The sequence below is a fragment of the Gordionus sp. m RMFG-2023 genome, chromosome 1 (assembly GCF_954871325.1).
Source record: "Gordionus sp. m RMFG-2023 chromosome 1, tfGorSpeb1-WG-v2, whole genome shotgun sequence".
NCBI lineage: Eukaryota > Metazoa > Nematomorpha > Gordioida > Chordodea > Parachordodidae > Gordionus > Gordionus sp. m RMFG-2023.
In genome coordinates, this window is record NC_088775.1 from 85,462,692 (window position 1) to 85,477,938 (window position 15,247).

The 15,247-nt window shown below is 28.1% G+C and overlaps 1 protein-coding gene across 1 annotated transcript; it reads right to left on the reverse strand.

Moving 5' to 3' along the window:
- Window positions 1-57: 57 nt before the first annotated feature.
- Window positions 58-15,043, reverse strand: LOC135922664 (uncharacterized). The gene is made up of 4 exons (XM_065457095.1): window positions 14,983-15,043; window positions 14,626-14,719; window positions 14,199-14,245; window positions 58-183 (listed from the first exon to the last, which is right to left on the reverse strand). Exons 1-4 carry the CDS (start codon window positions 15,034-15,036, stop codon window positions 58-60), a joined length of 321 nt encoding a protein of 106 aa, XP_065313167.1. The 5' UTR covers window positions 15,037-15,043.
- Between the last annotated feature and the right edge of the window lie 204 nt (window positions 15,044-15,247).

Consider the following 15,247-nt stretch of genomic DNA (forward strand, 5'->3'; position numbering starts at 1 on the left):
ATTATATATAAGTGAATTTTTTTTATATAAAATTATAAATTATACAAATAATGTTGATTAAAATAAATCCTCTAAAAAATATATTGTTATAAGGAAGGGGGGATAATGAATTATGATTCCTCCTTCACCCTGAGATGAATTTCCTTGATATTCCCGCCTTTTCGTATGATTGTCCTTTTTACACTTTTTTTTTAATTTAAAAAAAAATTAAGTATTGGTTTATTTTATATTATATTATATAAAAATAAGAAATTCAAAAAAAAAACACTTTTCTTTTTTAATTATTTTATTTATTTTATTTTTTTTTAATGTCATCTTTTATTTTATATATATTTTTTTTCTTATTTACGAAAATTGAAGATAATATTATTGATGACAAAAAAACGAAAAAAAAACTTTTTCTTTTAAAAAAGAGATAAATAAATTAAATATACAAAAATGTTAATTAATTTTAATGTTAATATAATATATAAAAAAAAATTACTTTAAAAAATGTTTTTGAGGAGTATTTTGCTATAATTTTTATTCCAAAATTCGAAAATTACATATAAAATGTAGAAAGAAAGAATAAAGAAATAAAGAATGAAAAAAATAATGTGCTCCGAATTTCCAAAAAAATACCGTTGTGTGTAACACTAAGAAAATAGTATATTCAGCAATAATAATATTGTAAGTAAAAGTATTCACTGCACTTTGAATATCGAGTCAAGATAAATTATTATCCAAAATTTTTCTAACATTACTTAGGGCTCTTTTTATTTTTAATGTATTAATAAGCTTAAATCCCGGTTTAGATTCAATCTTCTAAGTGTCAAAAAATGTGATATTTATAAAAAAAAATCATATATCAGTTAACTTTAACCCCTCAATTATAAGATGAAGTAGACGTACATATTTTCTTAATATTAGTAACTACTCAAAGGTTCGATGAATGATGATTCTCTTTTATAAGACCAGCAAGTACACATTTAATAAACAAATAGGATCCCCTAGTTTATGTTCTGAATAGATAGTCTAAACAAAATAGGTTTTAGAAAAAAGGAAAAACCAGGACATGGATTAACTCTTTATAATTTTATTATTTGTTTATTTTTGTATGTTAAATTCATGTCACGAGCCTTCCAGGCGCTTAGGGAGGTTTTTATAGAGAGGGATATTTTCTGAAAACTTTGAAAAATTATAATAAAATAAATCGAATATTGATTACATTTATCTAGTACCCGCAGTGCCCTCAAGAAAAAAGAAGGCCGAATTAAACCCATTGTTATTGGCTCTCAGGATAATCATCTCAAAAATTATTTTCTCAAGAATCAGAGATAGTCTATTTGTTCAGCCCGATAACCCGGAGTTGGCACTCATGATTTGGCAATCTTGGGAGCGCTAAAACCTCATATCACACTGCCTATGTTTAATCAATCACTCGGCAGATAATTTTTTTTTTTTAAATGAGATTTTGTCGAAGCATTTAGTATTGTAAAGACGAATCATTTTGTGCCTGCTTTTTGTGAATATTCCCATCCCATAATTTGATAATTATATTTACGAGAGCTACAATATTTCTTTTTTAAAATATAATAGTCGTGTCATTTTATCTCAAGTGGAATTATCAAGCAGTACCCATTAAGACTGGTTCTTTCCTGTGTATGGATCTAAAGCTTAATCATGGAAACAAAAAGGTCTAAACTCTCAATTCATGGTACTTTGACTACAATTTTGTTGCAACAGATCCCTCAGCAATCTCATATACCCCCAAAATAATTGTAAATGCTGGATCAAAACACCTTTCATTTATTAAACTTAAAATTATTCAAAAGGTTGATGACAGTCTTGGCACGATTTGTGTGCGAATATCAAATTCATAAAGTTCAACAATTACTTAATTTATGAAATTCCTCATCAACATTTGCCCTAATTTCTTTAAGCTGAAAAAAGATCTTATAAAAAATTACAATTAAATAATTTGTTGATACATTTTAATGCAAAAAAATTGGGATTTTTTAGATGTTCTTTTCAGACAATTCCGCTATTTTGTTAAGAGTGCTTATAATACTCTTTTATAACTATAAAATCAGTGACTGCTTAATAGCTAAAACTCTTTAGCCTTGGAAGGGGATTTCCCCATACCCTCCTCTACATAGCTAGATGCGCGTTTAAATAATACTTATAAGTTATAACTTTAACTAACTATATACTAAAGTTTAAATCAAATACGAATATCTCATTATTCGATTCTATTTTCTGAATGCAGTCAGGATAAATTGGCTATTTTATTTTTATGCATCTGGTTAATTATTTTAATGGGAGGGGTTAAACAACTTTTTTTTAATTATTATTTTTTTTACATGTTTTAAATTTTTCTCATCAACTGATTCAAAAATATACTATAGACAATCCCTAACTCAAGCAGTCATTACGAGATCCAATACATATCCTTGAATTCTAATTGAGCCAATAATAATAAGTAAAATTTTAAAATTGACCTTGACATTTCAAATGGTTTCTCACGAAAATATCAAATTATTATTGCCAACCCAAAATCTGAATTCTTTATATTTTTTTTTACGAATTATTTATCATACAAGTTACAAACAGCATTTTTTTAAAAAAAATAAAATTATTGTATAAGATAATAAATTAATAATGAATGTAAAAAAAAAAATTCTTCCCCAATAACACCTTGAAGGTATATATCCAAAAAAAATATATAAATTTAAAAAAAAAAAATATCGACAAATCTAGATTTTTATTGTAAAATCATAATTTAAAAAAGATTTATCAAATTCTTAAAAATTATAGTATATATTAATCTTAAAAAAAATTATCAAAATAAAAAAAAGGTATAAATATTTTAAATTAAAATGTTTTTCTTTATTTTGTATAATCATTTGATAATGATATTTTATTTAAGCGGATTTCAATTTCAGGGAAAATTTTTTATTCCACTTGTCTCTAGACCACTAGAGTAAGCAGGATTTGGGGGAAGGGGGTGATTATACATTTAAAAGCTTCGCCTTTCAAACTCTTTTTAGCAAGGCCTTCGGCCTGATTCACTTTAGAAGTTTTGATTGAAGATTTTGCAGTTGTATACCCAGAGATATTTCATGAAAATATCATTTTTATGAGCACTCTATAGTTAAAATGGTGTTTAAATATTGTTGGTCATCATCGGAATTCTCAATTTTTTCTTTCCTTTTGCATATTTTTCTGAGTAATTAATAGGCAATATATATGCAAACTTACAGATGTATCTTTGAGATAGCTTAGTTACTTTTATATTTTAAATAGACTTGTAGCACCCTTGGAAATTCTAATCCCAAAAAGATGAGTTGGTTTAGTGGAAAAATAAAAGCTATCGAATTGATAAAAATAAATTTAGAACGGAAATTTAGTAACAATGTAGTTAAAGTATTGCGAAGATTTATGGTGTCTATATATTATTTTAATCGTGATTAGTAAAGCTGGTGCTAGTGGGAATCTAGCCTAATATGAACCACTAATGTATCATTATTTCTTTTAAATTTATATTTTATTTTTGATTATTTTGTGGATTACCTATATTAAATTTCACGAGATATTCCAAATATTTTATATATCCTTAAATGTTTATAAAATTATTAAAATTATGTTTTAATTTGTATATATAAATTTTTTTAAGCTAATTTTTATTGTATTTCATAGTTATAATTTAAACAATAAAATATTAAAATTATTCTATAAATATCAAACTTAAAAAAATAGGCAATTTTGGAAATTTCCATTATAAGGCAAGAGATCTATGCTTTTGAATGCCCATAAGATAATTTGACTAATCACAATCAATTCTTTTACAAAATGATCATAAATATCTTACTAAAAGATATCTATTGATATTTAAGAATTCCCAATAGGGTACGGAAGTTACAGACGATAATAAGAAGAATAAATTTTCCTACCCCCAGAATCCCTTATGTTCAAAAAGTTAAATTAAATAATACTTATAATATGAATATTAAATTTGATAGTTTTGATTTTTTGTAGAAGCCCTTTATAATACGAATCCAACCTATTAGAACATGAGGATTAGAGAGTTGGTAGTAGGGTGCGGGGTAGGCTTGATAAATTTCAAAGATGGCTTAGGAAAATGTGGTCGTATAGAAGGTTAGGGTAGACTAGTAGTTTAACAAAATTGTAAAAACCACCTATCAAATCCAAGAGGGGGCTACCTATAAATTACAGGGGGCTGGAAGGCAAAAATATTTTTGTGGGCATAAAGATTAAAACTCAACTTGCGGTCTCCAAATTATTCTATCAAGTAATTTGCGTATCAATAAGACTTAAGAGTAAAATACATTCTTACAAATCAATTTTATAAGCAATCTTCTTAGCGCCGTTATAGATTCTAATATTGGCGTCAACTTTTATATTTTTCAAAAAAATTAGAAATAAAGCTGCAAGAAATTTAATCCAACCTAAATTAGAAAAAAAAGGAAATCCAAACCAAAATTAGGGAAAAAGTAATAGCATATATCAAAAAATTAGGAGAGGGGGCTCTCGAAACTACTTAAGGGGGCCTGAGTATGCATATTATTTAATACTGACTAATAATATCATAATGCAGAGGTCTGCAATAGACAGGTTCTTTAGTAAATATATTTCTTAAAAGAATAAGAAGGCGTTTTATATGATAATATTGCATATTATGTGAGTTAAAATAGCCAAACCTACCAATCAAATAATTTCTAAAGATTAGGCGAGGGAGATAAGGTTTGATAAATTTTTTGCTGAATGGACTGGAGAGCAGTGGTTACATTTTAAAAAAAATGATAGGCGAAACTATTCTCACGGTTTGGTTTTATAGTTCGGCTAGGATCCTCGTTTAAAGAAGATATTACGTGTAATATTTTATGGCTAAAGCCATACCAGAGCGTTGTATTAAAAGATAGCAACCCCAAAATAGAGCCATGAGAATTAGCTCTTCAAAAATTTGAATATTTTAAGCGTTTTGGAATTAAAATTTTTGTCTGTTTACTAATATTTATTTCGAATAATTTCCTTATTTTAAAGTAATAGGTGTATATATTAAATATATTTAACTATCCTATATAATTAATTTTAAATATATATATGTGTATTTATGATTTTAATTTTTTTTATAGTTACCAAACGCTCAATTTCTCAAATGCTAGAACGCTCTGGAATGGTCTTAGTTTGAGGTAATTGAATCAAAAAAATATAAATTAAAAGCTGTCATAACAATTATATTTATATAACTTTGGATGTTAAAATGCAAATATATAATGATGAATATTAATTTCAAATATTATATTAAAAAATTAAGAAATATTTTAGGCTTTAAAATTCTCTATTAAAAAAAAATAATATTAATATATAATTTAAAAATTGGGATATTTTAATATAGCGCACGGAAAAAAAATCTAATTTTATAAGTAAATACAACTCATTGGCAAGGAAAAAAATAAATAAGTAAAAAATATACTAAATATTAATTGCCCACTTTTTTTGAAATCACGGTGTATATAATAAAATGTTTTATAATATATTTGTTTGTTTATAGGTTGAAAGTTTTGTTTCATTCATTTTTGGTTATCTTTGACATAACCATACTCTTTACATTTTTCTAACGTTTCCTCTGCAATTTCTCGCGCTTCTTTTACCAGAGGGTTAACTACTTTGCTATCGTCTTTATCTTGATAGAAATTTTATCAAGAAAACAATATAAGTTATATAGTCTGATCGATATTTTATAAAATTTTAAAAACTTATATCAGGTCGTGCTATAACGATCAGAGCGTAATATAAATCATCGGAAACAAAATTTTCAGCAAATTTATCAGAAGCGTATATCAAAGACCTGAGTAGAAATATTCCCCGGAATTTCAGATCTATATACTCGTTTAAGAGTAAGACTCTTAAAATGTCCATTATGGAGTTTATCTGATATAAAATCATATCATTTACATTAATAATAGAATACAAAAATAATAAGAAATTGACGAGACAATTATATTATAAATTAAGTTATAATTTTTGGTATAATATGAAGTCATCACCCACTTATAACGTTTGGATTACAAGCCTTTAAAATCTTAAAGCTAGGCTAGTCCCATAGTTTCTATAATGAAAAAAGGAGATATTAATTATGAACTTGATTATAGAGACCTGCAGGCTTTTTTTAAATACCCGGGACGGGCCTAAGATTAAAAATTTTTTTTAAATTTACACATCATGAATTATATTCGTCAATTAGATATGGTTATAATGATTATATATAGTTATGATTAATATAATGTTGGGTGAAAGTTAACACTATTTAACATTCATAGCATCTACTGCATAATATAATTATAGTTTTCCTGCCATGGAATAAATACGCAAAGGATTTTTTTTTCTTTTTAGCTTTCACCTTTTCTGGTGGTAAGCTCCTTCAATATCTCTCTCTCCACTTTATTTATTCATACAATCTCTTTCATCTAATTTATACTTCTTTACATTGGCTCTAACTTTATGACCTCATTGAAGTTTTGGCCTTCCTCTTTTACGTTTGCCCATCACTTCCAAACTCTCAACCTTATTTCCTATGTAGTTCATAGGCCTTCTGATTGAGTGCCCATACCACCTAAGTCTGTTTACCATTAACTTAGTCTTAATGGGCACAACCTTTAAACTACTTAGTATTCTTGTACTGGCACTTTATCCTTTCTTGTTACCCCAACAATCATCCTCAGCATTCTCATCTCCATAGTTTGTAGACTTCTCTCGTCTGATTCCTTGGTTAGCCATGTTTCCGAACTATATAGAATAGTTCGTTGTACTATGGAACTGTAAATTTTTCCCTTTAATTTGTATGGGATTCTTTTGTCAAACAGCACTCAAGATAAAAATCTCCACTTTAACCACCCTTGATTAATTTTACTCTGTCTCTTTTTCTATTGTGCCGTTTGTTTGTATAGTGGGGCCCAAATAGCAGCGTTAAATTGCCGATATATGCCATTCATTTATATCAATACTCTCTGTATCATATCCTCCTATCACTATATACTCCGTCTTCTCTATTTACCTTTAGTCCGTGCTTTCTAGGATATTTATCCAACTCACCAATCTTTCTTTCATTTCATCCTTGAATTCGGCAAGTATCACAATATCATCTGCAAATATCATATTCCACGGGACTGTTTGAGGTATAGACTGTGCTAATACATCTATTACTGTAATGAAGAGAAGTGGGCTGAGAGCCGACCCTTGACGAACTCCTTCGGCTATTGTGAAGCCTGCTGAAGTATCTGTTGTGCTACGGACCATTGTTGTAAGGCCCATATACATATCCTGTATTAATCTTATATATTTTTCGGGAACCTTTTTGTGGCGTAGCGCCCACCAGATAAATTTTCTTGGGATTCTATCAAAGGACTTTTCTAGATCGAGAAAGACCATGTATAGCTTTTTGTTCTTTTCCCTGTATTTTCATAATTGCGTGGGTAGCATCAGTTGTTGATCTTCCAGGCATAAAGCCAAACTGAGTCTCTCCTATTTCGATTATGTCTCTTAATCTTTTTTATATTATTTTTTCGTATAGTTTTAGACAGTGTGACATTAGTTTTATGCCCCTGTAATTTTGACAATTGTGTGGATCCATTTATTTTTGAAGATAGGAAGTAGATAGCTCTGCCTCCATTTGAGGGATCTCTTCATTTCCCAGTATTTAATTGTACAGTTTTGTGAGATGTATTCCATCATCTCCTAGTGCTTTAAGGCTTTCTATTGGAATATCACCTGGACTCCTAGCTTTGTTGTTTTTCATATGCTTGAGACACGTGATTATTTCTTGTTCTGGTATAGGTTGTATAAGGTTTTGACATGGGGAGTGTTCGTCTAGATGTAGTATGTAGGGATTAAAGTTGAGAAGCTCCTGAAAATATTCTTTCCATCTAGACTTTATTTCTTTTTCCTTTATTATCAATTTCCCATCTTTATTTTTGATTACTTCCGGAGCTCCGTTTATATCCCTAGAATTCTTTTCTCGCTGTTTGGCTAATCTGTATATTTTATTTTGCCCTTCTTTTGTATGTAGTTCTTCATATATGTCATGGTATGCCATAGATTTGGCCCTAGCCACCGCCTTTGTAGCTATTCTCTTGATTTTTTGTATCTTGTCTTGTCATCTGGGTTTTTGGATTTGTACAATATTTTAAGGGCTTTGGTTTGTACCTCTTTATTCCACCACCATAGTTCTTTGTTTGATTTGTTACCTCCCTTTGTCAAGCCTCGTGTCGATTTGGCAGTGTCTATTAATCTGGATGAAAGGTCTATACACATTTTTTCAGGAATCTATTGTTTTAATGTTTGCATTGATTGCAAAGGCATCTGTCATTGTTTTTAATTTACCCCATTTGATGCATGGTTCCAGTTTTATCTTATTTTGAGTAGATTTATTTGAGATGTGTAAATACATGACTAGCTTGTTTTGCGTGTGGCGATATTATCTTCTGGGATGACTTTGCAGTCTATTACATCTTTTAATTTTCTGCAAGAGATTAGCATGTAATCTATCTGTGTTTTCATTGTACTACTTTCATATGTTATTAAATGACTGTCTTTTTTCCTAAAGTAGATGTTTATTAAGGCAAGGTAGAATTTGCGCAATTTCAGTACATGCTATCCTTCATCATTTCTTTCTCCGTATCCAAAACCACCATGACGCCTTTTGTAGCTATCTCTTGCTTTTCCCACATGCGCATTTAAGTCAACACCTATTATGACTAAGTCATCCTTAGGGATTTTCATTACAGCTTCATCAAGGATAACTCTAAAGTCATCTTTCTCTTCTTCCTTGCAACCTGTTTGAGGAGCATATACTGAAAGGATGTGTAGTATTGATTGATCAACCCAGAGTTTTATCTTCATTAGTCTATCAGAGATCCCGTTAACTTCTACTACTGAGGAGGTTAGATCGACACCGTTCCTATTGCTAACAAATACTATTATAGTACAATTTATACCCATCTCCTCATTAAAGTCTTCTGACCTTTCCATTTCGTTTCTTGTATGCACGCTATATCAACTTTTCTCTTGTTCAACATTGATGCCAATTCTCTCGTCTTACCTTTAAGTGTACCAATATTCAAACTTACTAACCTTGTCTTCTTTGCTTTGACCTTATTCTACTTTTCACAGGATGAAGGTCTACACCCTGCGCGTCGCTTGGAGGGAACGCCCTAGCTTTCATATTCATATTTTCATTTGTTTCCTTCATTTTGTATATTGGACAAGTATCCTAAGCACCCGGCTGTCCAGGCCTGTCGGTGACCGGGGTGTCATCTCGAAGCTCCGAAATTCATCTTACCATATGTCTTTACACATCAGTCATCGAAGAAAAACCTGAAAACTTTATGCTCCTTACCAGGATCGAACCTGCGTCCTCTTCGTCCTTCAGTTTCCAAGCCTTATAGATTATTCATACATTCAAATAATCAAATAAAACAAAATTCAATGATAAATTGTTTCAATTAAGGTAGCTCAAAAATTAAAACAAATCAAAATAGCTAATAAATACATTATTATATCAGGGACGTCGCTAGCCTTTACAATCTCAGGGGGCTCAACTAAAAAAAATAATATGACATTTCTTACAAAATCTATTTAATACAGTATAAAATATTTTCGATTGCTGATATAAAAAATTTGCGTCTAAGGAATTACAAGTGATAAAAAAGGTTAATTAATTCATACATATGCCTCAATTGATAATGGTTTTTAAAAACTACATATTATGAAATTAGCAACTTACATTGACAAAAGGTCAAGAAACTAAACACTCGGTTACCATTTTTAGACAATGTTTTATAGAATGTACTAATAAGTAAAAATTTATAGGCCTAACCAAATCAACATTTCTTGAAAAAGAGAATATAAACGACCAATCTAAATCATAAAACTATATGGTGGTTAGAGCTTCCTCTTAAATGACATGATGAAAGCTAGATAAGTAATTGAGAAAAAAATTGTGAGATATTAAATTTCTAAAAGATTATCTTACATTTTTATTGATATATAAACAACTACACAGTTGATCACTATTGCTTTACTCTCAGCAGTTGTAATAATATTCTTAATTACATAGCGATAGCCACACAAATAATAGATGCTTGTTAATTTGCAGTCATAGCCATGACACTCACTATATAATCTTATATCAGAATTTATTATGCTAGATAAATTGATAAAACATTAACACTAAAAATCTTTAGAAGAAATTATGCAAATGTATTGAAGCCTTAAGTCATTTACAAGGCAGGGATGCCATATTAGAAATGAAACATTTTGTAACTATAAAATAAGAAACAGAGTGATATGATATGATAAAAGAAATTTATTAAGATTTTATATATTATTGTCACACTACCTCTAGTTGGTATATTTTATCTTAAAATAGTAGTAGTTTGTATTAATATCAAAAATATACTAGTATTAAAAATTTAACTCATAACTGTTTTTCAAATAAGAAAAAAATAGCTTTCCTAAAAACATATAAAAAGAGAAGAAGAGTTATCTAATTTATTACACCCATTCTAGGATAAATAATAAGATGTTAAATTTTTAAAAATATTTCTAAATAAATAGATGGAGTTAAATATTTGAGAACAATTTCCTATAATATTTATTATCAAAAACATTTATTAGTAAAATTTATTAAAATATTAACTGTAATATAATATATAACTGTCAAATACGTCTGTAAAAGTGGTATTTAACCTAATATTTTATAATCAATTATATCTAATAGGATTATTAACTATATTTTTACTTACTTTTTATAAATAAATTTCTTATACTTATTTGGATTTGGATTTTGAAAATAATTTTAAGAAGAAGAGGCATGGTAATTAAATTTAAATATCAATAATATAGTTGATTAGTAATATTTATTTAATTAGCGTTATATAATAATCCACATAAAAAAAAACAATAAAGCTTCAACTGTTAATGCTAAATTAATATTTAGTGAGTGATATTAATATTCTATTTTAAACACAGAATTTGATTGCAAGCTGACATAGTGAAAATATAATTTATAAGTATTAATCTAATCTGATAATTAAAAAATTTTTTATTTAAGAATAATTTAGATTGACTTATTAATTTTTAAATTATAAAAAAATCTATATATTACTCAATAAAATTATAAAAGAAATCATTCAGTGCAGTGGGCAATTAAAAAAATTTATTATTAGTTCAAGGGGATATTAAGAAGCCATTAAAGGAATTTTTTTGCTTCAAGGGGCTACAAATTTTACAGGGGGCTCGAGCCCCCGCGCTCCCCCCTAGCGACGCCACTGATTTATATGTATTAATATAATCTAATAATTAAAATAGTATTCATTTAATAAAAATTTAGATAGTCTTATTAATTTTTAAATAATAAAATTAAATCTATATATTACTCAATGGAATTATAAAAGAAAATTTTATGGAGCAATTAAAAAAATTTGTTTTTAGTTCAAGGGGATATTAAAGAGTCATAAAAAAAAAATTTGCTTCAGGGGGCTAATCAAATTTTTCAGGGGGCTTGAGCCCCTGCGCGCCCCCTCCCTAGCGACGCCACTGTATTTTATAATATATAATATTTTTACTAATTATCAATAGAAACAACATTAAATATCACACCAATGATGAATACCAGTGATATAATTAAAAATTAAAAATAATAATCTTATAGATAATTCATACCGTCAGCGTCTACATGACAGGATTTTCACTGGATGCAAACCCCCTTCAAAAGCCTTTGCCTACCCCCTAAAAAAATCTCGCCGTCTTCGGCGGCGGTGTCTTCCTATTATTATTTTTACCTTTCTAATTTATTGATACTCTTTTCAGAGACTTTATAAAGGATAACTTAAATTAATCTATCTCTACTACCAACTATGATATTTTGTGAATATAAAGAATTTATTTTTTAGATAATAAATTCAATTAAAACCTCCATAATTATTATGGCATTATGAGCTTGCTGAAATAATATCTAAACTTTTAAATTACATTTAAAAAAATAGTAGAAAGTTTTATTTGGAAAACAATGTGAATGATTGTTTGCAATATATAGATTTGGTCGATGAATTGTATTATAATAATTCTATGATAAAAGTATTAATTTTTACAGCAATAAATTTTGTATTTTCTCTCAAAAATTAATAGATAACCACCAAAAAATTTATCTTACCCCCATTAAAGCAGCCTACCCCCTACCCACCTCAAAAAAATAGGATGCGAATTATTCCTACCTCTCCCGCTCATGTAGACGCTGCATACCGTGCATATTAATTTTTTTTATTTTCCTTTATAATATTTTAGATATTAAACTATACAATACTAGCAAAGTAGTGGCCACCAAAGCAAAGCCAATGCTACTTTTTAGATGAAGAATTCACAAATTTTCGCTTATTTAGGCATTGCAAAACAAATCATGTTTTTTAGAAAAAATAAATAATATAGATATAACCAAAATCCGTGGCCAATGATATGATAGTGCTGCAGCAATGTTAAAAAAATATATGGGCTCAAAGCCCATATAAAAAAGTGCCCTAAAGCTATCTATGTGCACTGTCATTCGCTTAATTTAGTTATATCCAAAGCCTGTGGAATTAATGAGATTAGTAATAGTTTAAGTAAATAATTATTCACATAATTTATATAATCTTTATTTCATAGATATCGTATCAAAATAATCGAATTTTTAAGTTTTAGGAAGAGGTCAAAGGTGTTCTATGATGTTTTAAAACATATAGATGGATCAAAAGTTCGAAAATTAAAAAAATATTCGCCCACAAAATTTCTTCAAAGGCAAGATTCAATTACTGGCTTTCTTGTAGAATAGGAAGGCATAGTTGAAACGTTGAAAATGAGAAAGTATATGGAATGATAAAGATGCATCTAATACTGAAAAATATTTTTGTGAATATTTACCAAACTCCTTTTATTATATAAATTGTTTGTATGAATTATATTTTTAAACTTTTTTTATTATATAAATTGTTTGTATGAATTATATTTTTACTAAAACTATAAATGTGAATAACATTGTTTAGCCAATAATGAAGTTAATAGGCTTCTTAAATTATTTAAGAATATTGAGATGAATGCCGCCAACATTTTTCTACTAATATTTAATATTTTTTTAAGAATATTGATAAACCTTGCCAAATCATGGAATCAATACTTGATTTATAAAAACGCTATCTTTTACATTATTAAAAACAATCATAACTCAATTTAAATTAAAATTAGCTGGGCATACAAAATATTAAAATATTTTAATTTTCTATTACCAACATTCTTGCAAAAATTAGCCATCACCAATAATATAATGCTTGACATTATTGGAGAATTCGAACAGCTAAAATCAAATAAGAAGTTTGGTATTATGATCTAAGCACCATTATTATATCAGAGGGCCCATTAACACTGTAGACGTATTGCGATTATTTTATCAAACTTTAAGCTTAAGAACTAATGTCAAAACACTTTTAATAATATTAGTTACACTCCCAAACATTACTTGAACCAATGATCGATCATTTTCGATATTAACTAGACTTTAAAGTTATTTGAGGGCCCATGGTCAGACCAAAACGAATGGATTGGCTCATCTAAATATATATAGGCTTTAATCCCACACCAATTAGCCGTTATTAAAATTCGACTCAAATCGAGTGATTTAACAACACTATTTATATTGATTTTACATTAAGAAAAAGAAATATGATTTTTTTAAATAACCCCGGCCGAAGGCCAGACAAAATGGACACCTCCCCTCCCCCCGACCCCTTATGAAGAATTCCTAGCTACGCCACTGCTTGCGATAGTCTTCAGAATCAGGTAAATGTAGAGCAAATTTAATGTTCAAGTTATTTAATTTTTTGAGTTCCTTATGAATGGGAAAAGTCGGATTAGATGTGATGTGTGAAGATGTATGTTTGCGTCTTTAATTTGTATTTTCTAAAATTACACATGCTGGAACTCTGCGAAATCCATATATTATTACACACTCCACTTTAATTATATACTTTAATTCAAAAATTACTATATTCAACATGTTTTACCTAGTAAATCCAACTAGTTATAGTTTTTATCCATTTTTAAGTAAAATTCAATAAAATCTCATTATCAAAAGTAAAATCATTAAGAATTTTTTTTTTAATATTAACTTTGGAATAATGAGCCCAAGCTTGCTGTAACGCCTTGTGGAATAGTTCTGAATAATATATACGCATAGAGAAATAAAATTTATAGGAATTATGAAACTTACGGACGGTAAAAAAAAGATAAATTGTTAGAACAAGAATGTCCTTTATTAAAAAATGTCGCAAAATTGCAGTTTGAAATGCTCTTTCAAACTAAAAAATCTGTGATCTTTGAAAAATATTTAGATGTTTATGAGAATGCTCAGACAAGTTTTTTAATCAAATTTTAAAATTCGGATTTATTTTTGTAAAAAATTTTTAAAAAATGATTTTAATTTTCTTAAGAAAATATCTTCAATTTTGTTTTAAATTACTTTTTTCAAACTCTGCAGAAATACAACAGAATTTATAGAGGGAAACTTCAATTATAGGGGAAATAAAAAAGAATTACCATTATAATTAAAAGAGGAAGATATGTGATGAGGCTTTGCTCCAAATAATTCGGTTATATCTTTGAATACTGGCACCAATTCATCATAAGCCACCTATTATAGAAGTGCATAATTTTAGCATAGATAGTTTATAATCAAGGGTAAACTAAATAATGGTCTATAAAACATCCTAAATATTATCATTACAAAACTAATTTATAATATTATCTAACAACATTTAAAAAATGTAATATTAAAATTACATTATTAATATAAATAATATTTTTTTTTACCCTTCCCTATTTTAGTTTGTATTTGTTTAGTAAGCACTATTTAAATTCAGATTGTAGTTACGAATAAATTAAAAAGTGGCATACCATGATCATTGAAGGCTTGATTCCAGGTTGCATAATCAAAGTTTCTAACGTCATCCTTAGAGAGATATGAGATATCCCTATTTGTAAAAAAAAAGATATTTCTTTAGCCACCCTCCTCCCCCTTAACATTTCTAATTGTTAATTTTGTTGGCGCGACAAATAAATAAAAACATTGTGCCATCTAGTTACTTAAATTTCTTTTGAATGAGACATTTTGTAGAACAATTAACAAATGAATCATTAAAAAAACTGATAACCTCCTAAC